General features: G+C 36.9%; 1 protein-coding gene across 1 annotated transcript; it reads left to right on the top strand.

Moving 5' to 3' along the window:
* Positions 1-668: 668 nt before the first annotated feature.
* loxl2b (lysyl oxidase-like 2b) lies at positions 669-27,884 on the top strand. The gene is made up of 14 exons (XM_082169794.1): positions 669-825; positions 2,858-3,227; positions 3,469-3,644; positions 14,276-14,487; positions 16,873-17,089; positions 18,317-18,500; positions 20,291-20,448; positions 20,536-20,703; positions 22,853-23,018; positions 24,135-24,375; positions 25,129-25,244; positions 25,415-25,551; positions 25,683-25,794; positions 26,594-27,884. Exons 2-14 carry the CDS (start codon positions 2,888-2,890, stop codon positions 26,662-26,664), a joined length of 2,298 nt encoding a protein of 765 aa, XP_082025920.1. The 5' UTR covers positions 669-825; positions 2,858-2,887; the 3' UTR covers positions 26,665-27,884.

The raw sequence follows: 27,884 nt of genomic DNA, 5'->3' as shown, positions 1-27,884 counted from the left end.
TACCATATCAGTTAAAACGGTCAAATTAAGTAGTAGCCTAGCCTACTTTAGCTATATTTCCAGTAGCCTATGTTTTATTAGTTTAGTGTTTATTAGTTCAATGGCTCTATTCAGAATACCATATTATTTCCCTTTCTGCTGCATTACCTTTACATGTGGCAGAAATAGTAAGATGTAGGCTATGTGTGCTAGGAGGAATACAAGCGTTGAGCAGAAAGAAATTATGAATGCTATGCTCAGTATGCTATACCGAATTAAGCCAATTGACTCGTGAACTGCTCGGACCGATTCAGTTGCGTGAATGAATCATTCAATCTGGTTTTGTCAACCCGAAAAGATCTGTCGACCGACGTTTGTCTTTCTGGAACACACTCACCACAACCACTCGTTAGCCAACAAAACCAACTTACATAAGAAAGTCTACACTATCAAATTAGGCAAATTTTGTTTTCCTCCCCTCGTAAACCCTTCACGTCACCCAGTGCTCTCGTTGTGCAATGGGATTATTTAATAGGCTAGGTCATAATTTTTTTTTTGTTTTTTTTTTTGTTTAAAACAACCCTCTTCTTTTGGGCACGTACATAATGTCTGTTTCTAAAAAAAAAAAAATTCCAGTTATGTCCCCGTGCGACTGGAGGTCCATGAGGTCACCAGCTCAATGGTGGGTGTGAGGGGGCAGTTCAACAAGGCGTAACTTTGTTTCGACTTTCCTGAAATTACAGGAGATCAACCAGTGAAAGTTTAGGGGATGTGCAACAGCTGAGAGAAGCAGAGATTCACATTTCGGAGGAGTATTCTACTGTGAAATTTGCACTCGCAGCAAAAGTAAGCTAACAACTGCATCTGCTTTGAGTTATTAAGCTGTATTTTATAATCTCGTTTTTGCTTCTTTCAAAGAAAAAGCATGAGAGTTGTAGGCTACTGAATATTTAGTTTTTAAACATCTTACATTCTGGCTTCATTCTGTTTTACAGTAGGCTACTAGCCTACACGTTTTCTTGTAAGATATTTGAAAAAATATTTTTTTTCTAATGGTTACGTATGACTTCATGCTTGAGTCGGTGGAATATGATTCAAGTACAAGCATTTTATTTCTAAATGAGTGATGAAAAATGTGCCGTGTTTTTATGTGACTGTATAAGATCAACTCTTTTTTTTTTAACAACAAATCTTTATATAATGAATAATTAATATATATTTCAGGCCGAACACTGGGTTATTGTGTTTAGGTAGTATTACACATAATTGTGATCCTTTGACTTGTGAACCCTTGTATCGTGGTCTGAATCCTATTCATGGTGGTCAAGGGACTTGCTGTCTGGAAGTGCAGAATGCTAACAGACAAACAGGTCTTTAGGACAGGAATGTGAGTCACTTCCAAAGCTGTAGAAGACACAAAGCTATAGGTTTTGTTCAGACGAACAAAAGCATGTCTCAAATACATTTCTGAACTATCTGCACTGAGAGGTGGGATTTATTCACTTCAGACCAAGCACATCTTTAAATAAATGCGATGTTTGGCTGGGAGCAGAGGATGGAAATGTTGGATAATTCATTTTGAAGATGCATTGTTTTAATAATCCTGAAATATATATTTATATCATTATAAATATAATTTATAGGCTACTTTATATAATATATAAATATATATATTTAGTTTTCACATTTAGTTTTAGTTTAGGTTGCAAGCTCACCATTTTAATGTATTTTAGACAATAACAATTTTGAATGTGTGTGTGTGTGTGTGTGTGTCTGTGTGTGTGTGTGTGTGTGTGTGTGTGTGAGTGAGTGAGTGTGAAAGTGAGTGGAAGTCTTTAAAAAATGCTTTTGTAGAAGTGCCTCTTTTATCTTGGAGTGGCAATCTTACGGGAGCCCTTTGAAGCAGGTTACATTATTGATTTGCTCGCCTCGAAAAACAGCTTACATGCCAGACTGGAGAACATAAAAGTCTTGAAGGCTCGCCCTATTAATCAGATTATATTTTTGCTCTGAGAATGTCATTTATTTATGTCTGAGAACCCTAAGTTGTATTTTGCTTTTTTCTAATTTTCTATCCATAATTTTTGTAGTCAAATGATATCATCATCACATGAATTTGAGTAAACTGGATTGGAAAAATAACAGCATTCATTGCACATGTTTGTGCAAAACCAGCATTGTTTGAGAATGACATTTTGCACAAAATATTTCTCAATGTCAAAAGAACTTAGTGTAGAATCCTAAATATTTATTATTCATTTTACATCCTAACATTTAGTTGTTTGCATAATTCAAAACCCTACAATTCGATGTATTTTGAATGCCAGATGTTCAATGTGGACTTTTGTACCCCATGTATATAATTAGTTTTTTTCACTCAGGAAAGCAGTTACCTCATCTACTCATGCTTACCATATTTCCATCAGCACATTATCTTGTGTCATTGAAAGAGAATATCTATCATCCTAATCAAAGTGTTTAAACATCTGTCAAACTGTTACGCTCAATTAAACTGTATTTTCTGTTAAGAACATGACTATTTTCCATGGAATTCAAAATGATTTTTTGCTTAGGTCATGGGCCATAGGCAATGTAGATGAATAGTCTCCCACAGTGGGGCCTAAACAAGCCTCTGCGTTCTCATTATTGCTCGCTTTGATGTGGGCTGGTTTGGTAATGAACGAGAATTCACATGCTATTCTCCCATAGCTTATGGCTTTAATAAAAGTTCTTTTGATTAAAAAAAGTACAGATAAATGGGTGGCTTGAAATCTTAAAATGCATGAATTATGTCTGTTATCATCAAACATGTCCTTCTGTGCTGTCTTTTAAATAATAACAAAAAAACATAAATTTCTTCACTTTTGCTTTTTTGCAGGCCATAAAAACCGTCTGAGCCTCTTTCATTATGCTGGCCCTCTGGTCTGTATCATTTGTACTATTGTGTGCATGGAGTCAGAGCTACGCACAGTATGAGCACTTGGGTTACCCTCCGGGCTACCAGGACTCTTCCCAGGATCTTTACACTGCTCCAGTGCTTCCTGCAGATACGCCCAGGATACAGCTACGTCTGGCAGGAGAGAAACGCAAGCACAACGAAGGGCGCGTTGAGGTCTTCTATGAAGGGGAATGGGGGACTGTGTGTGATGATGATTTCACCATTCACGCAGCCCAAGTTGTATGCAGAGAACTGGGTTATTTTGAAGCAGTCTCCTGGTTTCCATCATCTAAATATGGGAAGGGAGAAGGTAAACTTGTTGTGTTCACAATGTATTTGATATAATCTGAAACGAATGCATTTTTCTCAACTAAAACGACGTTGCAGTAAATAGTACAGTATAGTATTATAACATGTAATATATCAAATAAATATAAGTGAATGCCAGTTTACATCCTATATTGTTAAACTTAATCATTCAATATAATATTCTTCAATGGAGAATTGATGACTTGTCATAATTTATATGCATTGACTTCCTGTGTTTTTAGGCCGTATCTGGTTTGACAATGTCCACTGCACGGGGAAGGAGAGGAGTTTGGCTCAGTGTGAGTCTAATGGCATAGGTGTGTCTGATTGCAAGCATACTGAGGATGTCGGGGTGGTTTGCAGCGACAAGAGAATCCCAGGATTCAAGTTTGTTAACACCCTGACCAACAACATCAATGTAAGTAATTTCAGCACAGATGTGTTTCCACAGTTATTGTTGTTGTTGATACTTTATTGATACAGGAAATTGCATTGTCACAGCAGCTTCAACACACAAAAACACAGCACCACACATAACAAACAAGTCATTTCTACAATATAAAAATTAGAAAGAAATAATATATAAAAATGAACAAGAAATGAGCACTAACATACTAAGGTAAAACATTATTTAAAAAATGCAAATGATTATATGAGTCCAAAACTAGACTGTAATAGGTCTACACTCTTTATATGCTACCAGTGATGATTCATAGCAAATTAAACAATTGTATAAAACTATTCAGGGTCGTCATGCCTATTCAAGTTTTTGAGCCAAATGGATTTTGAATGCAACTTGCAATAGACAAAAATAAACATGTGATTATTATTATTTTGTACAAAATGAATAGTCCCCCAAAGTGATCTCCTTTTAGTAGGGATGCACCGATACAACTTTTTCGAGTCCAATACCGATACTTTCATTTTTGGTACTCGCCGATACCGTATACCGGTCGGATAACCTGTATTTTCACTGCATTTGTAATTTTTAAATGTATTGGTAGAGAAACCAAAAGAATATAAATCATATTAGTTGGCTTAATTTGTTCATCAAATAAATATTTCCTTCAGTTATTTTGATGCTTAATTAAGCCTGCTAAAATGCATTGTATGAGCTTCTGTTACTTTCACTCTTCATTATATTGCTCTATCATATTCTATCTTTCATTTAGTAGTACAGCACATATTTGGTACAAATGTTTGGACACAGTGAAATATCAATTCTTTATTCCAATTTTGATACTACAACAAAAACTACAGTAATCAATCAAATGTGAAAATGTGAGGAAAAAAAAACACTGCATATTCATTACTGAATAAATTAAAGGGATACTCCACTTTTTTTGGAAATAGGCTCATTTTACAGCTCCCCCAGAGTTAAACAGTTGAGTCTTACCGTTTTCGAATCCATTCAGCCGAACTCCGGGTCTGGCGGTACCACTTTTAGCTTAGCATAGATCATTGAATCGGACAGGACCATTCATCTCTCTCAAAAAAATGACCAAAGAGTTTCGATATTTTTCCTATTTAAAACTTGACTCTTCTGTAGTTACATCGTGTACTAAGACCGACGGAAAATGTAAAGTTGCGATTTTCTAGGCTGATATGGCTGGGAACTATACTCTCATTCCTGCGTAATAATCAAGAAACTTTGCTGCATGAGTCCAGCAGGCGTAATGATATGACGCAGCGCCTGAAAATAGTCCCCAGCTCAGTTATTTCCAACGTGACCGGGACTAAGTTTGTCTAACCTATTAGACCTATTTTCAGGCGCTGCGTCATATCATTACGCCTGCTGGACTCATGCAGCAAAGTTTCTTGATTATTACGCAGGAATGAGAGTATAGTTCCTAGCCATATCAGCCTAGAAAATCGCAACTTTACATTTTCCGTCGGTCTTAGTACACGATGTAACTATAGAAGAGTCAAGTTTTAAATAGGAAAAATATCGAAACTCTTTGGTCATTTTTTTGAGAGAGATGCTAATGGTCCTGTCCGATTCAATGATCTATGCTAAGCTATGCTAAAAGTGGTACCGCCAGACCCGGAGATCGGCTGAATGGATTCGAAAACGGTAAAACTCAACTGTTTAACTCTGGGGGAGTTGTAAAATGAGCCTATTTCCAAAAAAAGTGGAGTATCCCTTTAAATATAGAAGGATCTTTTTGTAAAGTTACAAAAGGTAGCCTATTTAGTCAAGAGTAGTGAGTAATTTATTTGTTCTTAGTTTGATTAGCATTAAAACACAGCAGCAGGTTCATAAGACCGAACGCACGGACCCCATTTGAATATACTGTCTACCACTTGAATTCGTCAGTACAAGCACAAAACGTGAAAGACAATTCAATTCAGTACTCAGTGCTTTGGATGTTTCCGTTCATGGAACTTCTTGACTTGCACACGTCCTGTAATAATGTAGGGCATCAGTCGTTATACCTAAATCAAGTCAAGTCAAGTCAAGTCAAGTTTATTTGTATAGCGCTTTTCACAATACAGATTGTATCAAAGCAGCTTCACAGTATTAAATTAAAATAATACAACAAAGTTTGTTTCAAGAGGAATTTATTGATTGATAAAATTAAATTAAATATCCCCAAAATATCCCCAACTGAGCAAGCCAAAGGCAACAGTGGCAAGGAACCGAAAAACTTCATCAAGTGACCTAATGGTGTCCTAAAACTCCATCAGGTGACCTAATGGAGAAAAAAAAAAACCTTGGGAGAACCCAGGCTCAGTCGGGGGCCAGTTCTCCTCTGGCATTTATGAGCTAGAGGCCGGATTGTAGTTTGAACTGTAGGATTATATGAATGCCTGGCTGAAGAGATGCGACTTTAATCTAGTTTTAAACTGGGAGAGCGAGTCTGAGCAACGAACAGTATCAGGAAGACTATTCCAGAGAGCCAAATGTGAGAATGCTCTCCCTCCTTTGGTGGTTCTGGATATCCTAGGTATGACCGAATCAGGTAACAGTTCATTTTTTACTTGCATATACGATTTAGTTTGAATCCAAATAACACGTGCTGAGTGAACGATCAGCAATCAAGAGCATTCAACAGAAGTTCTCTCTCTCTCTCTCTCTCTCTCTCTCTCTCTCTCTCTCTCTCTCTCGTCAGTTAACGTTAATAATAAGCTACATATCTCATTCTTCTTTCTTTGCCATTGACATCTGACTGAACTATAAACTTTCCACTGATGTCTGTGAAAAAGTGATGCGCTCGTGCGTCTGTGCAGCTGCGCGCACAATCCACTGCACTACAGCTATGTGTTACTAAATTTCGTTTAATATTCCACTAATAAGATACATTTACTTCACAGCCTTCTTTTTTTATCCCCATTATACTCTATGTTGTCAGTGTTTCTTTGTCTGGATACAAGTGAACAAACGCTGCCTGGTATCGGTTGTTGGTATTGGAGCATTTTTACAAGTACAGTTACGAGTACATGAGCTCAGTATCGGGCCGATACCGATTTGCCATTTTGAAGCCAAAATATATCATTCAGCCTATGTGGTTTATGCCGAAGCAACCCGTTATTGTGTGCAAGTGGTTGGGGGAATCTTTCCAAAATTGTGTCAACATAACGAAGAGATTTAGTATTTAATTAGATATGTATTATATATCCATTTAAATGTCAGCTTTAAAAAAAAAAAAAACTTCTGCTGATTGGCCGAACTGCATGGGCAATCTGTTGCATATTCATGGGTTTCATCAGGTCCCTTTCCACAGGTGTATAAAATCAAGCACCTAGATTATGAATGCAGACTGCATTGTGCTTGATTAATACACCTGTGGAAAGGGACCTGATGAAATCCATGAATAGAGGACATGCAGCCTCTGATTCACAAAGGCAGAGATAAGGTGCATTTTAGCCTTGTGGTGTCCAGTGCTGATAGTTCAATTCATTTGTTTCTGTAAGCTATAGAATATGTGGAAGACTGAATTGATGCAGGACTTATAGGCCTAATATTCGTAACCTTTTTCCCCGCCAGCATTTTTTTTACATGTTGCCAGCCACCACCAGCATTTTTTATCATTTTCACAAAAATGGCCCATTCATGCATTCTTTTTTTATTAACACTTGAATGTGGCAACGTTTTGAACAAAAAGCACTTTTGGCAAAGACTACAACATGTGCAAAAGCAATGCTTCTATCAGTTGTTTCTGCTTCTTTTTCGCCTGTGTTTTTATATAGAGATTCTGTCCTCTTTCAGATGCGTAATAGCACCTCCTACCATATAAAAGTGAAACCATAGATTCCCGGAAAATTCTGTCAATGACGGGTACAAAGTTAATATTCTGGAATAGCAACAGTAAAGGTGTTAATAACTTGTGTTCTCAATTTGGTTCATAATTCAAAAGCATATAATTGGGTCTCACTGGCAGTTGAGTTCAGGGTCCAGGGACCAGGTGCAGGTTGTTGCTGTGGCCCCCCGTAAAATTGCATTCCAGGCTGGGACAACTAGGTGCATAACACCTCTGAAACTATTGTTGCTTTTTTCCTTTTGATCACTTTTCCAATCCCTCAATGCATTCTTTTCCATTTACTTTTCCACCCAGAGCTAAGTGGCTTTGGTTGCAAGGAATATGGCAATGGAATGTTCAAACACCTTCTTGACATATTTTTTACACTATCCATATTTATGCTGCTTGGCTTTGTCTTAATTAATTTCTTTGTCCAGTTAGAGTAATAATAACGGGATTTGTCCCCATCCTCTGTCTCTTTCCGTACACAAGCTGCTTTGAGCCGACAGTGTCATCTAGAAAGAATGTATTAAGCAATCAAAGAAATATGTCATGATAGGCGCTCTTGTAAACAAAGGGAAGTGTAATTCGAGCCTTATGATGAAACACAGACTTTAGAGGATGTGACAAATAAGATTTTGGAAACCTTGATTGTGATTCTCAGTGTAAAGCCAAATGGAAACCTCAATGAAAGCCCTTCTGAGCAGTCAGAATATCTGAATAAATACACAGTTTTCAAAAAGATGCCTATTGTGTCTGAATTTCATTTCAAAGTATTATTGCCTTTTCTAATATAACATGGAATATATGAGTCAAGCAAGGGCTAGGGGGAAGTAGACATCTTAGATCAGCTTCTACTAGTCTCCAGCTGAGAAACCTGGAGAGAAAGCCAGAGTCAGCTTTTCCATCTACTGATAGCCTGCACGGGGCTCCACATTAAGGCAGTTAAATCACAGGGAGGTTCACCATAATGCTGGCCACATTCAAGTCATCTGGGAATGTTCATAAGCAACCCACTGTAGCCTTCCTTGGGTTAAAATGGGAAAAATGATGTAATGCAAGTGTGGTGCAGAGATGTGGAGGAGAGGCCAAAGATGAGACTCCAAAACAAGATGCAAACAGACCATGGGGAGAAAACGTGAACGCTACATTTTCCAGGTAGCGATATGGATAACAGTTGTCATAAAAAACTGTAATGGTTTTGGTCACTTATCCATTTTATCATATGCATTGATCTAATTATTTGTTAAAGTTGTTTTTGGACTCAAAACCAGATCAAAGATACAATGTACTTTTCTGAGCCCATCTAAAAAATCCTCAAATATTTATAATCATGGCTTAGCATTACTTGTTTACAGCACGACTTAGGGGATCGGCAGGTCCAATCTGTGAATATTTTATTTTACAACCTAATTTTAATGTAAGTGAACAAGATGTTATCCCTGCTTGGAAAGAAAAAAATTGACTGGTTGGTTAACCAGTCATAAGTTTTTTTTTATTGTGTCTAGGCTTTTAGTCCATTTATTTAGCGTTATACCTGAAAGCTGAATAAACCCAACTTTCTTTATTCTGATAAATCTAGACAGTCCAAGTCCTCGATAAAATTAGCATAATTTGTCTCGTCCACCATAATCATGGGAGAGTGGGACACGCAGAAGCAGCTGGAAGCCTGTGTCATACAGACACATGTTATGCAATACCTTAATTACAATCACAGGGGGTTTGTGCCTTTATGAGAAACTACAGAGTTCAGAGGGAGTTACATTATTTATTTGTTGAAGAGTTGATGAATGTGTTTCTTTCAGTTCTATAGGGGATTCTGGAACTTTCACAGTGTTACAACACAAATGGCTCAAAGTGACTTGGATGTATTTTTTTTAGTAAGGAATTTCATAGAAATTCTTGTTAGAAATCATTTGGTTTTGTTAGCTGAAGTTAAACGTGATCACTGCCAGAACTTCATCTCAGACAGATGCTGCCTCACACTCAGCCTTTATTGTTCTAGTGACTAATATGTTCTGTGGCCTCTTCTCTGGAGTGTGGCCCAGTATGTGTACATTTATTCTTACTCTACAGGTTCCATAAAAGCCCCTTTTTTAAACATTTTCAAACCACAATTTCCAGATATTCTTAATAATATTCTTATTAAGCATGCATATAATGTAAATGCTATGCAGCTATGCGTTCCTATACAGACAAAGGTCAAATTGTGACTCACTTATATTTTAAATTTGTGCAGACAAAGGAAAAAGTAATACTTTGGTTATAGGATTTCATTGTAAATGTTTTTTCCCCTGCTTTTAAAAACTGAGGAATGAGTCAAAATTACAGTCTGTGGTAATGAATAGCATGCCACAGATGCTTGATGGATGTTAGATTGAAAATAACCCATAATGTTCCTTAAACTACTACATTTCGATCTACTCATCTGTTATTTGCTTAGTAACAAGGTATCACTTGCATTTACTAATGCAGGGATTTTACTTACATTGCTTTCTCTCTGTCTTTTGGACAAATTTCATCTTGTTTATTTATCTGCCTCTCCCCTTCAAGTTACATACTTTTGGGATGGTGACACTCCCTATATTTAACAGGATGTTTATCTCTGTGAAGTAGCAAGTGTAATCTCTTAAAATGTCAATCGAACCACAGCTAATGTGACTTGCAGTAATATTTACTGTGGGAAGACTTGAAGTTATTCTATGTTCCTCAATCTTAGCTTGGCCTTTAATGCTTTGTTGTCCACATTCAGCGTATTATGCGATCATTGCTTGTGGTTTTCATAGTACATTTGGCTTTTGACCGTCACCCAAGTGGAAAAACACATTTTTCACATTCCTGAGGATTTAAAGATGTCTGTATGTATAAGTTTTCCTTGAAAACCGACACTGATGTTTAATGTTTTTTTCCCTCAGTGTTCTTTAGGAGACTGTTTGGTCAGAAATAACTGGTCAAAGAGTTGCAGTCAGAAAAATAAATAAAGCCAATTATACATGGGCACCAGATAAGTGGAATGGACCACGCTACTCGAATCCTGCTATTTTAAGAAAGATAATCATCAGTTTGTGCAATGGCTCAGGACAGACAGGCCGAGACAGGCCAGGACTGTTGTCCAGCAATGGTCTATGTGTTCTTTGTTAACTGTTGTCGATCTAGAGTAGACCATTTTGAAAAGCTCAGTAACAGACCTGCATTCAAAAACTTTGAGCTAACTGCTAAAACATTGTTCTATTATGAGTTGGGGGAGGGAAATGGGTAGTTGGAAATAGGCTCCGTCTGAAGAGGAGGCATTCTTTAACATGTCTTTGCAAAGAGAGAGTTACAAACACAAACAATTAACGATAAGAGTCACTAGCGTTTTTAAAAGAGGGCACCATATTTAGTTACTTTAGTTTCTTCTGGGGGTAGAAATTCATATTTTGAATCAGAAAGATGATTGTTATATTCGATTATTTAAAAAATGTTACCACAATGTCTTTGTTTTCTTTGTTTCCATCCAGTTTTCTTGTGATAATAATATCTGCCATTTGTACAAAATGTTAGTTTTCCGAGATTTATCTCAAATTCCTTTGTGAGTAAAGTAATTAAAAGTGGTAAAAAAAGAATAATGAAATCATTAATTTCAATGTTAAAGTTTTTAGGTAGATCATTTTAACGGACATTTGAGCTTCATGTTGCTTCATTATATTTTTGAATTGTGGAAAAGTTTGATGTTTTTTGTATTCTTTTATGTAATTATTCCTTTTACAGAATACACTCATAAGATGTGTTTTGCCTTTTTTGTGGTCTGAAAGCATTGGTTTATCTGTTTAGTTGAAGAGAACATGCTCTCTCACTCTTCTTGTTTTAAGGGAAAAACAATGTGGGCTGTGTGACATTTTCCTTTGCACAGTCTGTGTACCGGCCAGTAGAAGAATGCCTGTCAGTTCACCACATGTGCCTCTGACTCCTTCTTCTGTATGAGCAGTAGAAGGGCTCACTTTTTTTTCTTTTTAAAAGACAGACTAATCTCCTGAGATGCTTACTTACATCTACAGAAGGACAAGCCCTCACAAATCGCTATCCCAGCTGCTCTATTTTATTTTCCTATTGCTGCAGAATCCCCTCCTCTTCCAGTTACCATAGAAGCCAGCCACACATGTTTAGGAAATCTTTTTCTTCCTCTTTTGTGCTAATAAATCTCACTTCAGTTGTTTTTTTCTTCCAACCTGTTTTGAAACCTTGCACATTGCCTGTTTAGAAAAGAGTTAATGGAAACCCTGTGTAGCTGCAGATATGTGCACTGGTCATTAAACTCGCTGATCCAGTCACAAAGTAAATGGTGACTTCACTCACTTATTGGAAAAAAACCATTTACCAAGACTACCGAGTTACTTTCTTAGGGCGCATGGGAAATTACTTGGATTATCCATCAAACAATGTTTTATTTAACGCATTAAAAAAATTCATGAAGCTGTTTGTTCAGATGTTGTGTAAGGATGGTTTTGTTGCTTGTGCCGTTATAGCTGGTTTATTCCCGTAGCTTTTTTTTTTTTAACCTTTGATGGGAATGCTTTGTTGCATCACAAAGTAGCTTGGATAACAATAATTGTTTGTGAAAAGTTTACTTGGTTTTGCGCCATGACACGGAAACCACTTCTATATTTTGAAGTCTGTTGTTGACCACAGTGTCCAATTTAGATTTTGGAAACACACAGTTCTTCATTAAATCCGCTCAACCTGCAGCTCTAACAGCTTGGTCAGAGACACTGGGAAAATGACTGACCATTCCATTCACAAAAAGTCTTTTGATTTACAGGAATGTCTATTTTGTGTTTGAGTGTTTGGTGGTTTATCTGTTTAGTTTTACCTCATGTGGAAATGCTAGACATTTTAAAATACATAATAGCCTTATCATTCTAGAACTCTATCCAAAGTGTATCCATGTTGGAATAAACCCACATAATTGCACTGCTTGCATTTCCAGTGTGGTACAGTAAGGATACCATTTTAGTTTGCCACGTGTTTATCCACAACCACATTCTCATTCCTAGTTTGAAATCCCTGACTTCAGCTTGTATTACTTGCTTGACTTTTTTTTAATGAAAGACGCCTTCTTTTTTTTCAGTTTATGTTGTCTGGGGAATCAGAGGAAAGAGTCTCCCAGTGGTGACCACTTCATTTCTCATACTCATTTCATGGAAAAATTATGTTCTACAGCAGGGGTCTTCAATCAACTTCTTTTCAGGCCAAAGAGCCCCTTAATGTCTGGTCATTGCAGTTATTTCCCTTTTAATTTTACTATTGTGGGAGAGACAATGAAACGTTTAGCTCAACCTTAGTGCCTTAACTTTGGCTTTGGTTAAATTTAACTTTAATGTTGTATTTTAACACATACACTACAGTTCAAGAGTTCGGGGTTGGTGAGATTTTTATTGTTTTGAAAAAAGATTCTTATGCTTATCAAGGCTGTATTTATTTGATCAAAAATACAGTAAAAACAGTAAAATTATGAAAAATGTCCTATTTGAATATATTTTGAAATGTATTTTATTTCTGTGATGGCAAAGCAGAATTTTTAGCTGCCATTACTCCAGTCTTCAGTGTCACATGATCCACATGCTAAGTACTGATTTGGTGCTCTGGAAACATTTCTTATTATTATCAATGTTAAATGGTTCTTAAATAGAAAGTTCAAAAGAACAGCATTTATTTATGAATACAAAGTATTTAGTAAATTACAAATGTTTTTAATGTCAATTGATTTTGATTAATTCCTTTCCAAAAAAAATCTTACTGACCCCAAACATTTGAATGGTTTTGAATTTCACAAATATGACTTCAACACCAAACAATAATTGGCAGAAATCCACTGCAGTCCCACCACTCTTCTATAGCATGAGGTTCAGAGGGCAATGGAATGGTTAGGCCACTGCATTTGCTGAGCACAGCAACACACAGTCTCTCAAAACTCAACCCACATGGTATCATAGCACAGGAATGTAAATCTGCAGCTAAAGCCCTTCATGTAGTCTTGGAGTCTACTGAAATTATCTAGCTTCACTCCTCCTGATGGATTTACAGTTCATGTAGGCCTAGATACACCGTGGAATCCATCAAAATGTTAATAATAAATAAATAAATAAATGGGATGAGCTGCATTTAGATGCCGCTATGTTCTAATGCCATACAGTGTTGCATAAGATGCTCTCCATGTGCTTCAATTTTCCAGACTTTCTAGTAAATTTTGGGGAAATAATTTCAACCACACACCTTTTCCTGATTATCGAGGTGTCTGGGATTATTTGATGCGAGCTTGAAAGCAGTAACCTCTTGTTTGCCTTTTTATCCATCTACTATATACGTCAGAAGCCATTAAATGCATTTTTATAGTCTCGCCACGGACGTGAATTGTTGTTGGCCTGAGGGTAAACACAGTTGGAAGATTTTTCAGAGGTGGAGCAGGTCAACAAGTCCTGCTGATAGGATGTTTATAATGAAGTATGGAACTGTAAAACCGGTTTAGTTTTATAGTGACCGTGGTTAAAGTGTCCAGTTACGAGTTTCACAACATGGGTACATTGAATAATGCTAACACAGAACAAATGGAAACTTTCCGCTATTCAGAGGGAACCGTATTATATAGATGAAAATGGAATAACCTTACTAACAGGCAGGGCATTTCTTGTTAAAACTTATGTTTAATGTGTCTAAAATGTCTGGCCTGCAGTTTGTCACCCTCCTGTTATTATATTTATTGCTAATACAAGAATCAATGTCCATCATAAATCAACTTCAGTAACAATACCTGACTTATTTTGTCCTTCAGAGTCTGAACATTCAGGTGGAGGATGTTCGTATTCGCCCCATCCTGTCATCATACCGTAAGCGCATCCCAGTGACAGAGGGCTACGTGGAGGTGAAGGATGGAGGCAAATGGAAGCAGATCTGTGATGATGACTGGACTCAGATGAACAGCAGGGTCATCTGCGGCATGTTCGGCTTTCCAGGAGACAAGAGATACAATACCCGTGTGTACAAGTGAGTGCTTGCTTTCCCTTAAGTTGAGGTGTCTTTTGTGCAGATATTTCTTTAGAATATAACCTAAAGGTTTTATCTGCATACAAGCTAAAGAAACTTTGGTGGCCTTAGAAAAATGGAAGATTATAGTATTTTAAAGTACTCCCCTTATGATAATATTTCCTACTTCATTACACTCCCACTCCAGCAAAATGCTAACAGTACACAACATGGAGGTCTACAGTTTGGTCATAGTTTCATTTGGAATTTATCCTGCCAAATGTTTTGCTTGAAAAGATGTTCATGTTGTCTGTGGAATTCCATCCCAGGATTTAAACTATGGAACGAAGCATAATTTTCATCCATTGTGATTTAATAGTGTCTAATCAATTATAGATCCAGGGACCCCTGGGGGTCCATAAAGGTACTACTGGGGCTCTGTGAGCTGATGTATAAAACATATGCCCCCGGTTTCACAGACAAGGTTTAAGCCTTGTCCCAGACTAAAATGCATGTTTGAGCAGTTTTAACTGAAGGCAACTTGCACTGACTAACAAATCTTAAAATATGTCAGTGCCTTTGTTTTGTCTCAAGATTACACCTGTAGTGTTTTTTTTTCTAAGGCACGTTTATAAAAGCCACTTAAATGCCCTTTTTCGAACTAAGGCCTAATCCTGGCTTAATCTAAGCCCTGTCTGTGAAACTGGGCCATATACATTTAGTAAAATATATAGGGTTTTAGTTTTGTAGACTAATGAACTGTAAGTTATCCAAAGTTTGAGTTTTATTACAAAACTAATTTTTTTTTTTTTTTTTTTTTTTATATTTTCATATATTTTTTAAATCATACCAGGATACATCTCATGACATTTCACATTGTTAGTAGTGTATTCCCAAATTCAGCTATAGCGTTGCTTTTTAAATTTGAATTGATCCTTGCATCAATTTCATTTTTTATTCATATGTAAACATCATATATCTTAATTTAACATGCTATTTTGCTTAAATATATGTTGACTCTCTTAGAGTAAACAGTCTGACACATTCATCAACAACAGCAGTAATTTTTTGTGTCTGACAGACATCAATCTTAATCCATTAACTGTTGGGAGGAGGCCTGACTGAAAATACTAGATAGATAGACAAGCTGCTTTTCCATCAGCATTGGTCAGATAAACCACTGGTTTAGGCAAATGAAACATATTTGCCGTATTTGAAATCGCATCATGAAGAATGTTTCTAGCGAGTCTTCAAGACTTCTTAAACTCTGTATATGCCTGATAGAAAATCTGCAAATAAATGAGAAAATTTGCAGAGCACATAGTCTTGAACTCATACTTTCTGCTAAGCTATTACATTCCATACTGTGTTCGTAATGACTCTCAAGAGTTGCATAAATCTTCATGAGCACTTTCATAACTATGTGGAAATCAGCACTAAAATGCCTAGTTAGTAATGAATGGTAATTAATGTGCTTTATGAGCGATCACTTAGGCACAATAGAAATGAAAGCTTTATAGTTGGTTGTATGATCTCGGACTGTTCGGCTAAGCTACGTGCTTCCCCGCACATGTTGTGCCTTATGAAATGTGCAGGCACCGTTGTTTTTTTAAAATCTGTGCTCGATGTTGGGGGGAGGGGGGACACGTAGCCGAAAGCTGTAGTTTTTTTAGCGTGGAGCCAAAATGGGCTTCCTTTCAACTACCTCTGTCTGCCCTGTGGCTTTATACCGTGCTTTCATAAGAAAACTTGGACAATCCTTTCAGAGGACCGTCCATAAATGGTTCCTGTAAATAATATGGGTCTTTCCCTGGCTGGAACAAGCAGATGATGTTCTCAGATGATATAGCGTGGAAGTTTAACAGCTCTCCCAGCTGTTCTCACAAACACTATAAATTAAACACCAGGTTAAATGTTCAAGCTTTTGTAACAATTTTTTTTCTGTAACTTTAGATCAAATCTGTGAGTTAAATGTTATGTCTACCTTTTCTTTTGTATGTCTCAAAGCCTATGTGTGTGTTTGTCTACATCTGTTTTCCCGATAGTTGGGATCTGACATAGACTTTGGAGCAAGTCTAGTGTGAGACATTCTCTCCCTTAGAGTCTAAATAAAAAACAAATGTGGATAGTGTTTTTTTTTTTTTTGTGAATGATGGTCAGTATACTTCTGACAGTGGAGCTTGTTAAATATTCTCTTTGTAGGATGAGCAATGCTTTTCCTGCAGGAATATGTGACGTCACTTCAGCTGCGCTTCATCCTTTTGCAGTTCAAAGTGTATTGAATGTTTAATGCAGTCATGAATCTTTACCCTATTATGGCTAGAATCTTCCACTTGGGCCTATACATGGGTTTTGTGTTATGTTTGTTCAACTCAATTCTAAAATTCCCTTTCCTTTGTTTCTCAGGATGTTTGCCCGCAGGAGAAAGCAAACTTACTGGGATTACTCCATAAATTGTACCGGAAATGAAGCTCATTTGTCTAGCTGTAAGCTGGGCCACACGCTCACCATCAAAGCCAATAGCACGTGTGAGCAGGGCACTCCTGTGGTAGTCAGCTGCGTCCCTGGCAGAGCTTTCGCCCCGACTCCCATGTCAGGATACAGGAAGGCCTTCAGACAGGAGGTGAGGCCAGATGATACATTTACTCCAAAAATACAAGAAGCCACATGTCTACATGAGGTATTGCTTTGCACTGAACTTCTGACTCTCACCTTTGAGAAGACCATATTAAGTATGGAACAGATCTCAACACACTTTATCACCATGGTTATAGAAAATCTTGATCTAGACTAAGCGGCTACTTTAAAGTGAATCATCTCTCTTACTTATTTAAAGAAGAATGTATGGCAAAAGTGGCAGTTTTCGAGTCCAGTATTTTCAGTTGCCGCAAAGTGTGATTACATGAATACTAATCTTAGAGAGCAGAGAAAATGATATTTTTAAATCTCTAAAGCCCTATGATGACAGACATTTTAACCGAAAATGACATCACTCTTTCCAAATTACATATATAAGTAGTCCATGTGGAAGCCTGCCTGTTACATACCATTCAGCTCGGTCAGTGAGTTCATTAGCATGATGTATATCTGCACTATTGAAGTGTCTGTTGTGTAATCCTGAAAGAAATCCTGCAGAATATATCCATTCTTTTAATGATGAAGGTTTTGGAATTTTGCAAGGATGTATCAAATTGATAAATAGTTAAAGTAAAGACATTTATAATGTTACAAAAACATACATTTTAAATAAAGGCTGTTCCTTTGAACTTTTCGTCTATTCATCAAAGAATCCTGATTTTTTTTTATCATGGTTTCCACAAAAATATTAAGTGGAACAACTGTTTTCAATGTTGATCATAAAAATAAATGTTTCTTGAGCACCAAATCAGCAAATTAGAATGATTTCTGAAGGATTATATGAAACTGAGTGAAGACTGGAGTAATGATGCTGAAAATTCAGCTTTGCCATCACAGAAATAAATAACATTTTAAAATGTATTAAAATTTAAATTGTGATAGTATTTGACAATTTTACTATTATTCCTTTCTTTTCTTTTTCTTTCTTTTTTTTTTTGCTCAAAGAAATGCCGCATTGGTGAGCATAAGAGAAAAACAAATTCTCTTGTGTTTTAATTGAATAATTAAAATGGAATAATAACAACTTTTGTAATGAGCATCTTAATTATGATTTCTTAAAGTTTGTCATGCACATCTGATGTAAGTAAACCTGTTGCCTGAATTACTGTAAAACTTCTCAAATATGAATTCCTACTTTGAGTTTAGCACTTTAGCTTTTCTGCAAAAAGGAATCTGTCTTTCTTATTTAGTCTTCCTCTTCCTTCACATACAGCAACCCCTGGTGCGTCTCAGAGGTGGCGCTGTAGTTGGAGAGGGGCGTGTGGAGGTGTTGAAGAATGGAGAATGGGGCACGATCTGTGATGACAACTGGAATCTCGTAGCAGCTACTGTGGTGTGTCGTGAGCTTGGATTAGGGAGTGCTAAGGAGGCGCTTTCTGGAGGTCAGCTTGGACAAGGTGCGTATAGTTGAATTGATCTGAAGGTTCTACAGTAGATGGAATGCTACAACCTCCCTGACTTCCATGCATTTACTTGGACCCTTTTAAGGGATTCATAGCACAAAATGCTCTAGGGAATTGATACAATGTTATAATGAAAGTAATTTAATAAGTAAGGGGTGGGAGGGAAAAAATTTATTAAGCTGAAAATGTTTCTCTTCTGGTCTGACATTATAGATAATATTTTGCAGATAATATTTTAATTATTTCTTTTGGCCTTAGTACAATATAAATATAAACAACATAAAAGCCAGTTATTTAAAGGGTCATGAACTGCTATGATTGGGTAACATTTGCATATGAAGAAAGTATTACATACTCTTTTACTCAATTATGTAACAGTAGCGCACTTGTTCACTTAATTCATACAGTTACGGAGTGCTGAACTACAGGTAGCCCTAATACACATTAAATGTAGTCACGCAATGCTGATGTTGTTAACATTAACAGTTGAGAACAAAGTATACAAAGTATAATTTGAGAATAACGTATAATTTGCACGGTTTAACGTGATATGATAAGCGATCGTTAGATTTAATCAGCGTGATTTACTGCAATGCTTTTTTCCCCTTAGTTGGTCAGAACAAAAGTGGATGTTACTTACTTGTTCAGATGACATTTTCTGGTGAAAATTCTTATGTTGGTCGTACTTCCAAAAAGTAGAATCTGTGATACCGAATGTCAGTATCCACACCGGCGCGGTGACTGACAGTTGCACATTCTCCTCAAAACATTGGATTCATCCGCGCTGTGCCGTGCGCGATATTTTTTTCCCCAGGATGGTAGGGGAAGAATCATGAATATTCATTAGGGAAGTCATCCCTGATTGGTCTTAACCCCAGTGACGGGTAGGTTTAGGGCGGGGTTAGGGGTAGGTCATCAGACCCCCAGTGGCGGGTAGGTTTAGGGGTGGGGCTAGGGGTAGGTCATCAGACCAATCAGGGATGACTTCCCTGATGAATATTCATGAGTCTTCCCCTACCATCCTGGGAAAAAAAATATTGCGTGCCGTGCCGAGGCACAACCCACGTAATAAAGTAGATAAAGTAAGAACAATTGCAGATTTCGAACAGAGATGGCGACAAAGAGGAAAAACTACGGACTGCAGCTTTATAGCAGGGCTATGCGAATTTCTTCGCTGTATTGCTCGTTGGCGACTCTCAGATACCAGAGGCTAGTAGATCAACGACATCAAAGCAGATGGGACATTCTTTAAAACGTCTTCTTCATTCAGGTTCGAACAGCGTGAGGGAGCGCAATAATGACAGAATTTTTGCAGATTTTTTTGCCGTAAAGTAATTCGTTACATCGCGAGACCTGATATCACGCGATACTTCCTGACGCTGCGGCCGGCGGCCCGCCGGCTCAAAGTTGCAAGGGTGGTTTTTCGGCTCACAGGCGCTTGGGGGGTGCGAGATGACCACCATTCATCCCGAAAAAAGTAATATAACTATTCCAATGACTCCAAAACTGTTCGGTTAAGGTAAAAAAGTTACTTAGTTCACCTTTAATGGCATAGTAGATTCATATAAACTCTGGATTGAAAGGTTCAATTCTTTCAGTTCTTTCTCCCTTGAAAACAACAATTTCCCAAATACTTTCAAAAATGTACTTAAATTTCGGGGTAAATTATGTTTTCTTCCTATGGTTATTAGATATGTGTATATAGGTAGGGATTTTATTATTAGGACTAAACATGTGTCCATGACCATTTATGCGTGTGTCTGGATAAAACATGTTTTTTACAGGAATGGGCCCTGTACATATGAATGAGGTTCAATGTTCTGGCTTTGAGAAGTCTGTCACTGAGTGTCCCTTCAATATGGATAAAGACTCCGAAGGCTGCAGTCACGAGGAGGATGCAGGCGTGAGGTGCAATGTTCCTGCCATGGGCTTCCAACAGAGGGTAAAAACTCACTCAAATTGACTGACTACTGAAATGCATTTTTACTGTCATAGTATACCATGGCCAGTCTGCTCTTTATTATTGCAGCTGCGGTTGAGTGGAGGACATAACCCCTTTGAAGGCCGTGTTGAGGTTCTTATGGAGCGCAATGGTTCTCTGGTGTGGGGGACTGTGTGCGGTGAGGGCTGGGGCACTATGGAGGCCATGGTGGTCTGCAGACAGTTGGGCCTGGGCTTTGCAAGCAGTGCTTTCCAGGTATGTTTACTACTCGAAATGAACATTCGAGTCTCACATTGTGATCCTTTTACACTGCTGATACCTCAACAGGCTGTTGGTAAGGTATGTCTATCCTTCTCACCAGATCATCCCTTGATCTTAGTAAATTGGATGTTGGCCCTTTGAAGAAATTCATGGTATTCCAAACTCGCATTACTATTCAGCTATTTTTGTATAAGCAGGGATGGTGGAGGACTGCTGTTAGTGAAATCAAAGCTCTGTGTGGGCTGAAAGTTTTTCAGTGACGTCCTATTATGATTTCTGAACTTTATTAAAACCAAATCAAATCAGTTCTGGAATGTTTCAGGTCAATTTGATTTTTATCGACTATCTTGTGACAACGGGATTCCTGTGGTGTCCTTTAACTGTTCCTGCTGGTTGTTAATAAGAAATCGCAGCATTCCAATACTCAGGCATGTTGTCTAGAGACTAATGACATTGAATGTATTGTGATTTATTTGTCAAATACGTCCACAAAGAAACGTTTTTTTATATATATTTTTTCAGTAGTGCAATTGACTCTCTACTCACTTGTACCATGTCCAAGGTGGAATTCTTTCTTTTAATAGCCTTAGACAAAACGAGTTACTGCAAGAAAACGTGTACTTGTATATTTAAAGTCTGAAATGAATCCCAGTTTTATTAGAGGCACAGCTCAGCTTGAAGTCATCCTGTGAGAATGATGTTTCTAATGGTAATTAGTAGAACAACCAGATGTTAAGACATGTATTTTTTCCTCAGATTTACCTTCTTAAATACATGCTTTCTGACTGTTATAGATGTCTGTGTTTACGGTTGCCAAGAGAAACCATTACTCCCTTCTGGTTTGACAGTGTTGAAGATAAACGGTTACACCTGGGAAGTGTTTAAGAGAGTAAGAGACTGTCTATTCCAAGAGGAAATTATATCTCTTCATCAAATGGATCTTAAATAGATAAGAAAGAACGAAACAGTTGACTGCCGCAGGGAAGGAGAGGTTTGCTTTTGAAGATGTTACTGTTGTGTTGACAAGTAATTTATGTCTGGAAATGGTTAAACAATATGGACTCTGTTTGTTTTTATTTAAAAAAATTAAATGGTTCAATTATATGAAACAGATAGGACTTTAGTGTAGGTAACTTAGCCTACTATAAAAATATGACATCAAAGAGAACATTTTGTTGCTCTGGGTATTACGTTTTATTCTCCTTAGGCAACTATTAAGTGTTTTGATTTTGCCACGGATGTGCAAAGCTAGGTCTTGGTTGCTGAGGACTTTTCTCGATTAGAACAAAAAGTCCCAGAGGTTTTGATAAGGTCACAGGAAATAGCACCATCTTGTGGTTATTTTACATTTTGCTGTTGGTGATTTCTCTTTCTCTGTTGACATTTTGCCTCAACTTTGTGTTCTCTCATTTTAATATCTAACATATGTTCTTTCATAACGGTGCATTAAATAAGACTGGTAAAAAAATTAATAAAATAAAAGTTCAGGCCAGTCTTATAGTGACACCTAGCGATGTGAATGTAGCATAACAAAATGTTTTCAGTTACCAATTCCATTGGATAAGCTTTGATTCCTTTATTAAAAGAGTTACCAGTAACAGACATGTTACTGAGACAGTGTTGTTTTAGTATTATTTATAAACAATTCTCTTTTTATTTCAGTTTTTAGTTTGAGTAATTTTAGTACTTCAACTTAAGTAATCAGTAATTAATCAACTTAATCAGTAAGTTGCCAATGCAACATTTATTTTTTTATCTAATATTTGTATTTTATTTTTTATTTCAGCTTTATTTGAATAGATTTAGTAAACAATAGCATCACTGTACTGAGATAAAGCAAGTATTATATACGTCTTATAAGTATTACACACACCTCAACATGTCTGCTCCCATGATGCAACTCGCTCCATTTAAAATAAAACAGCTATGTTACTGAGTCTTCATTTTAAACATGTTTTTCAAAATTACTATTACTTTCTTTATGTTTAAAACTTTAATGAGTAAAAATGACTGGATGCATCTTTAATACTGTAGCCATTTGTTTAATAATAAATGGTGTCTCTATATTCATATCCATCCCTTTCATTTCCCCTGTGGGATAGATGAATCACTTGAACTGAGGTGGGATTTTGTTTTTGTATAGGAGACATGGTACTGGCCTGGTTCAGTGAATGCAGATGCAGTGGTTATGAGTGGGGTGAGGTGTGCTGGAACAGAGATGTCTCTCTCCCACTGTCTGCATCATGGACAATATCTCAGCTGCCCTAAAGGTGGAGGACGCTTTGCTGCTGGAGTTTCCTGCTCTGAGAGTAAGTATTGTCATCAGAATATTCAAATACAGTTATTCTTATATTTATGCATCGACTTTCAGAGTTCGTACTATATGTATAATTCTATTAGCTTCAACTAATTATTTTCTGGAGAAACACTGACCTCTACTGGTCTCTTTGACAATTCCATGCAAGCCTGTTTGTATTGTGTCATAAACACTTATGGCCCTATTTTAACGATCTAAGTGCATGGTCTAAAGCGCACGGCGCAAGTGCACTTAGGGCGTGTCCGAATCCACTTTTGCTAAAATGGTCGGTGCGCCCAGCGCATGGTCTAAAAGTAGAGTAATGGGTGTGTTTTGGGCATAACTTGCAATGAACCAATCAGAGTCTCATCTCCCATTCCCTTTAAAAGCCAGTTGCGCTCACACCATGGCGGATTCGCTATTTACATGGAGGAGTTTGCAAGCGGAAAGACTGAACGCTTCTCCAGAGAGGAATCAAATCTGGTCGTGCGCGAGGTTAAAGCGCGCGAGCAGACCATCTACGGGACAAGCCGGATTCCACCATATCTTTATGTACACAATACTAATCTTTTACATTATAATCCTTTTATTTGTAATATTTGGCATGTCTGTGTGCTGCTGCACGTCCCTGTGTGTGCAATAAGCAGAGTGTACGCACGTTGTGGACCCGCCTATAGGCGCATATTACTAATAAACAAAATAACAAAAAAATATTGCGAATATTATACTGAATATTTCAGTTGCCTCAAAATAGCAACGCGCCAACAATGCGCCTGAACACATCTCGTTTTCAGACCAGCATGCCCATGGGCGCACAAATGGGCGCAAATGCATTTGCTATTTAAACAACGTGGCGCAGGACGTGAAAATGTTTACTGCGTCGGGCTGAAACTAGCAAAAAACACTTGCCTGGCGCCGCATTGCACCGGGTATATGATAGGGCCCTTAGCATACTACTACATGATTACTAATATAGTTTGTGGTATATTATGTGTTTAAAACAAATAACTTTTTCAGGTCATATGGAGTCAAAAACAATGAAAAATAATTGAGAAACCTTTCTTTAGAACTCTTGACAGGAACACTTGTTTTAAAACATAAGCTAAGAGGTTTTTTTATTTCCGTCCAGCTGCCCCAGATCTGGTGCTCAACCCCCAGGTGGTGGAACAGACCACATACATAGAAGACCGACCTATGATCATGTTACAGTGTGCCTATGAGGAGAACTGCCTGGGCTCAACCTCCGGTGCCACCCCAGCCAACTCCTATCGTCGACTCCTCCGCTTCTCCTCCCAGATCCACAACAATGGACAATCTGACTTCAGACCCAAAGCCTCCAGAGAGACCTGGGTTTGGCATGACTGCCACAGGTGAGGGGGGTCTGATAACTACTGGAGACAATAGAGGTAGAATTCAGATATCATTCATAAGAGCATAAATATATTACATATATCCGTGTTTTGATGTCATGAACAAAAATAATATACTAAATAGGTAAACAACAGAGATGGGGCTAACTGTATCAGTTTACATTTTTGTACTGGAAAGTACCTAAGTATCGTTCAAAACTTGGGGGTCAGTCTTTTTTTTTTAAAGAAATTAATCATTTTATTCAGTAAGGACAAATTTAATTGATCAAAAGTGACAGTAAAGACTTATGTACTTATTTATATTTTAAATAAATGCAGTTCTTTTGAACTTTTTCTATTAATCAAAGAATCCTGAAAAAAAATTTATCATGGTGTCCACAAAAATATTAAGCGAGATTAATTTTCAATGTTGATAATTAAAAGAAATGTTTTTGAGCAGCAAATCAGCATATTAGGATCATTTCTGAAGGATCATGCGACCCTGAAGAATGGAGTAATGGCTACTGAAAATACAGCTTTTAAAATTACATTTGAAAATATATTAAAATAGAAAACAGTTATTTTAAATTATTCATATTTCACAATATGACTATTTTTATTGTGTTTTTGATAAAATAAATGCAACCTTGGTGAGCATAAGATACTACTTTCAAAACAATTAAAAAATCTTACCAACCACAAACTTTTAAATGGTATGGTAGGCTTTTACTTGTTGGTAAATGTTTTTAAAACATTTTCTTTTTACTGTTACAGGCACTATCATAGTATGGAAGTGTTCACCCACTATGACCTACTTAGCAACAATGGCACCAAGGTGGCAGAAGGACACAAAGCAAGTTTCTGTCTGGAGGACTCAGAATGTGATGAAGGTATGAAAGAATGTGCATGTTTTTGTAGCCGACAATTGTTAGAATAAGTTGACCTCACTCTAACTCTGTGGTTTTGAACTCATAGTTATGTTTTCTGTTCCTTTTTTATAGTAGCGTAAACTCGTCATCAACTTGATGATGTGCTCTTTGTATTGTTTACTTTTTTTAAGGAATTGAGAAGAGATACGAGTGTGCAAACTTTGGTGAGCAGGGGATCACAGTGGGCTGCTGGGATACATACAGGCATGATATTGACTGCCAGTGGGTGGACATTACAGATGTTAAACCAGGAGACTACACATTCCAGGTAATAATGACATTTCCGAAATAGTAGTAATTTTAGTACCAAAGAAATTCTTTTAATCATATTATCCTGATTCTTGGAAACTGACATTGTGATTAGATCTTTGAGCTGACTGTTTTCACTCTCTCTGACAGATTGTAATTAACCCCAATTATGAGGTTGCTGAGTCGGATTACACCAATAACATTGTCAAATGCAGATGTCGATATGATGGTCATCGTATATGGATGTATAATTGCCATATAGGTAAACAAAACGTCATGAATGCCTCTTCACATTGTCTTGCCATGAAAATGACTTACTTTTTTCACATACACTGGCTCCATAAATGATTTACTTTTGGACACTTTAGTGACACTTAGAAATACGTCTTCTTTTTAGTGACTAGTCCCTTCATGCTAATTATTTTTTTTTATCTTACCTGAAAAGTTAGTTTATTCTTGTACACTACTATTCAAATATTTAGGGTCTATTTGTTTTTGTCTTTAATTAATAGTTTTATTCAGCTAGGATGCATTTAATTGATCAAAAGTGACCATAAAGACATTTATTAAAGATGTCTGTTTCAAATAATTGCTTTTATTTTGAACTTTCTATTCATTAAAGAATCCTGCAAAAATGTATCACGGTTTCCACAAAAATATTAATCAGCACAGCTGTTTTTAACAATAATAATAATAAGAAGAAATCATATTTGAATGATTTCATTCACAGGAATACATTACACATTAAAATGTATTAAAAAAAGAAAAGTGTTAGTTTAAATTCTATTCATATTAAAAAATTTTTTTTTTAGTATTTTTGATCAAATAAATGGAGCCTTGGTGAGCATAAAAAGCCTTCTTTCATTAGAACAGTTCACAGACCCCAACATTTTGAATAGTAGTCTAGATGTAAAAAAGAGGCTTGGCTTGATATGTTTAAAGAATAATCTAAAGTGTTCAAATATTTTTGGGACCATAATTGCATGAAATGTCATGCTTAGAATGAACATGCATAGAACCCTGTATAGTGAACGTCACTGTGATTCTGTGTCTCTTTTAAGGGGGCTCCTTTAGTGCCGAGACAGAAGACACTTTCCCTGGCCTGATCAACAACCAGGTGACCCATAGGTAAAAGAGAGGTGATAAAGAACATCTAGAAACCCCGGCCAACCAGTGAGATTATCAAGAGCCCTGAACCACTACACCTCTCTAGAGGACCTTTCATCTCTCAGTAATTTCACGGTACTCGTTCAACTATGCTCAGTGTCACAACATTCCTCTACTGTATTACAGGACTGAACATCACTTTTTCAATAGAGAACTCGATTAACAGACTGAAAAGCTGTTTTTTTCCCCCCTGACCGCTGAGCCAGTAGCAATTCTGAAACCTCATTCTTTCTCTGTTTGCTGCTGGTGTTGAAGATGAAACTGTGGATAACTCTCAAGTGAGCTCACTTCAGACATGAAAGGAACTCTGGTGCACTTTTTATCTTTTAAAAAGGATCTGTGGTTTAGGTCTTTTTGTAAGCGTTTGGACAAGGTGAGAGGAGTTTCCTCAGATGAGTCTTCTGAAAGAATATTACATAAATCTACAAAAAATAAAGGCCTGAAGAGACCATTTCCTTTCCTTTTTAGTGACATGCATTTCAGGTATATACTTTGGCATTTTGAAAACCAAGCTGATTACTTCTGCTTATAGATATTATTGGTTATAATTTAAGTGTCTTATGGGTTTGTAGAGAAAAGATACATAAGAAAGATATGATGAGACGGATAATATTTTCTACCAAAGTCCTATTTTACCAGTATTATAAGAAATGATATTACATTATGAATTGTAATGTATGAATACATTACTTTAAATATTGCCAGTAGCCTTAAGCATTCCAATTCAGATCAGAAGTTCATAAACACTGTTCACAAATTTTTTTCCTTTTTTTTTTCCCTGCCTGTTCTTCTCAGACCTTGACTGACGGTCAGTTTTTGTGGACAATCATTATGAATTATTTATGCTCTCCATTCTGTAACTCTTATGAAGCTGACTGAAAATGTCACAAGCAGTCTGATCCTTTCCAAGCATTCATACAAGAGTATTCATAGTATTTCATCATGTAAGTTTTAAATAACTTATTTTAAGACAGGGATTTCAAATTCTATTTCGTAATTTCTTCTTTTTTCAATGTGGAATGTCTTACATTTGTTGTCTGTCATTGGTGCTAACATAGTGTTATCCTCTGTTTTTTGAGGGACCATATCAGCTACTTTTATATTATGCTTACTTGAATGGATGTAAAAATCATGGATGAATGCGATGTAGCATAATAAACATGCATTATTTGGCAAAGAAAAACA

This window comes from Leuciscus leuciscus (assembly GCF_965113295.1).
Source record: "Leuciscus leuciscus genome assembly, chromosome: 5".
Taxonomy (NCBI): domain Eukaryota; kingdom Metazoa; phylum Chordata; class Actinopteri; order Cypriniformes; family Leuciscidae; genus Leuciscus; species Leuciscus leuciscus.
The sequence above is the reverse complement of the archived record's forward strand: the minus strand, read 5'-3'. Positions and strand labels throughout refer to the sequence as shown.

Coding starts and splice junctions, on each gene's coding strand:
- loxl2b (XM_082169794.1), top strand. CDS start 2,888: ATGCTGGCCCTCTGGTCTGTATCATTTGTACTATTGTGTGCATGGAGT. Junction 3,228..3,468: donor TAAATATGGGAAGGGAGAAG/GTAAACTTGTTG, acceptor CTGTGTTTTTAG/GCCGTATCTGGTTTGACAAT. Junction 24,376..25,128: donor GTTTGGCATGACTGCCACAG/GTGAGGGGGGTC, acceptor TTACTGTTACAG/GCACTATCATAGTATGGAAG.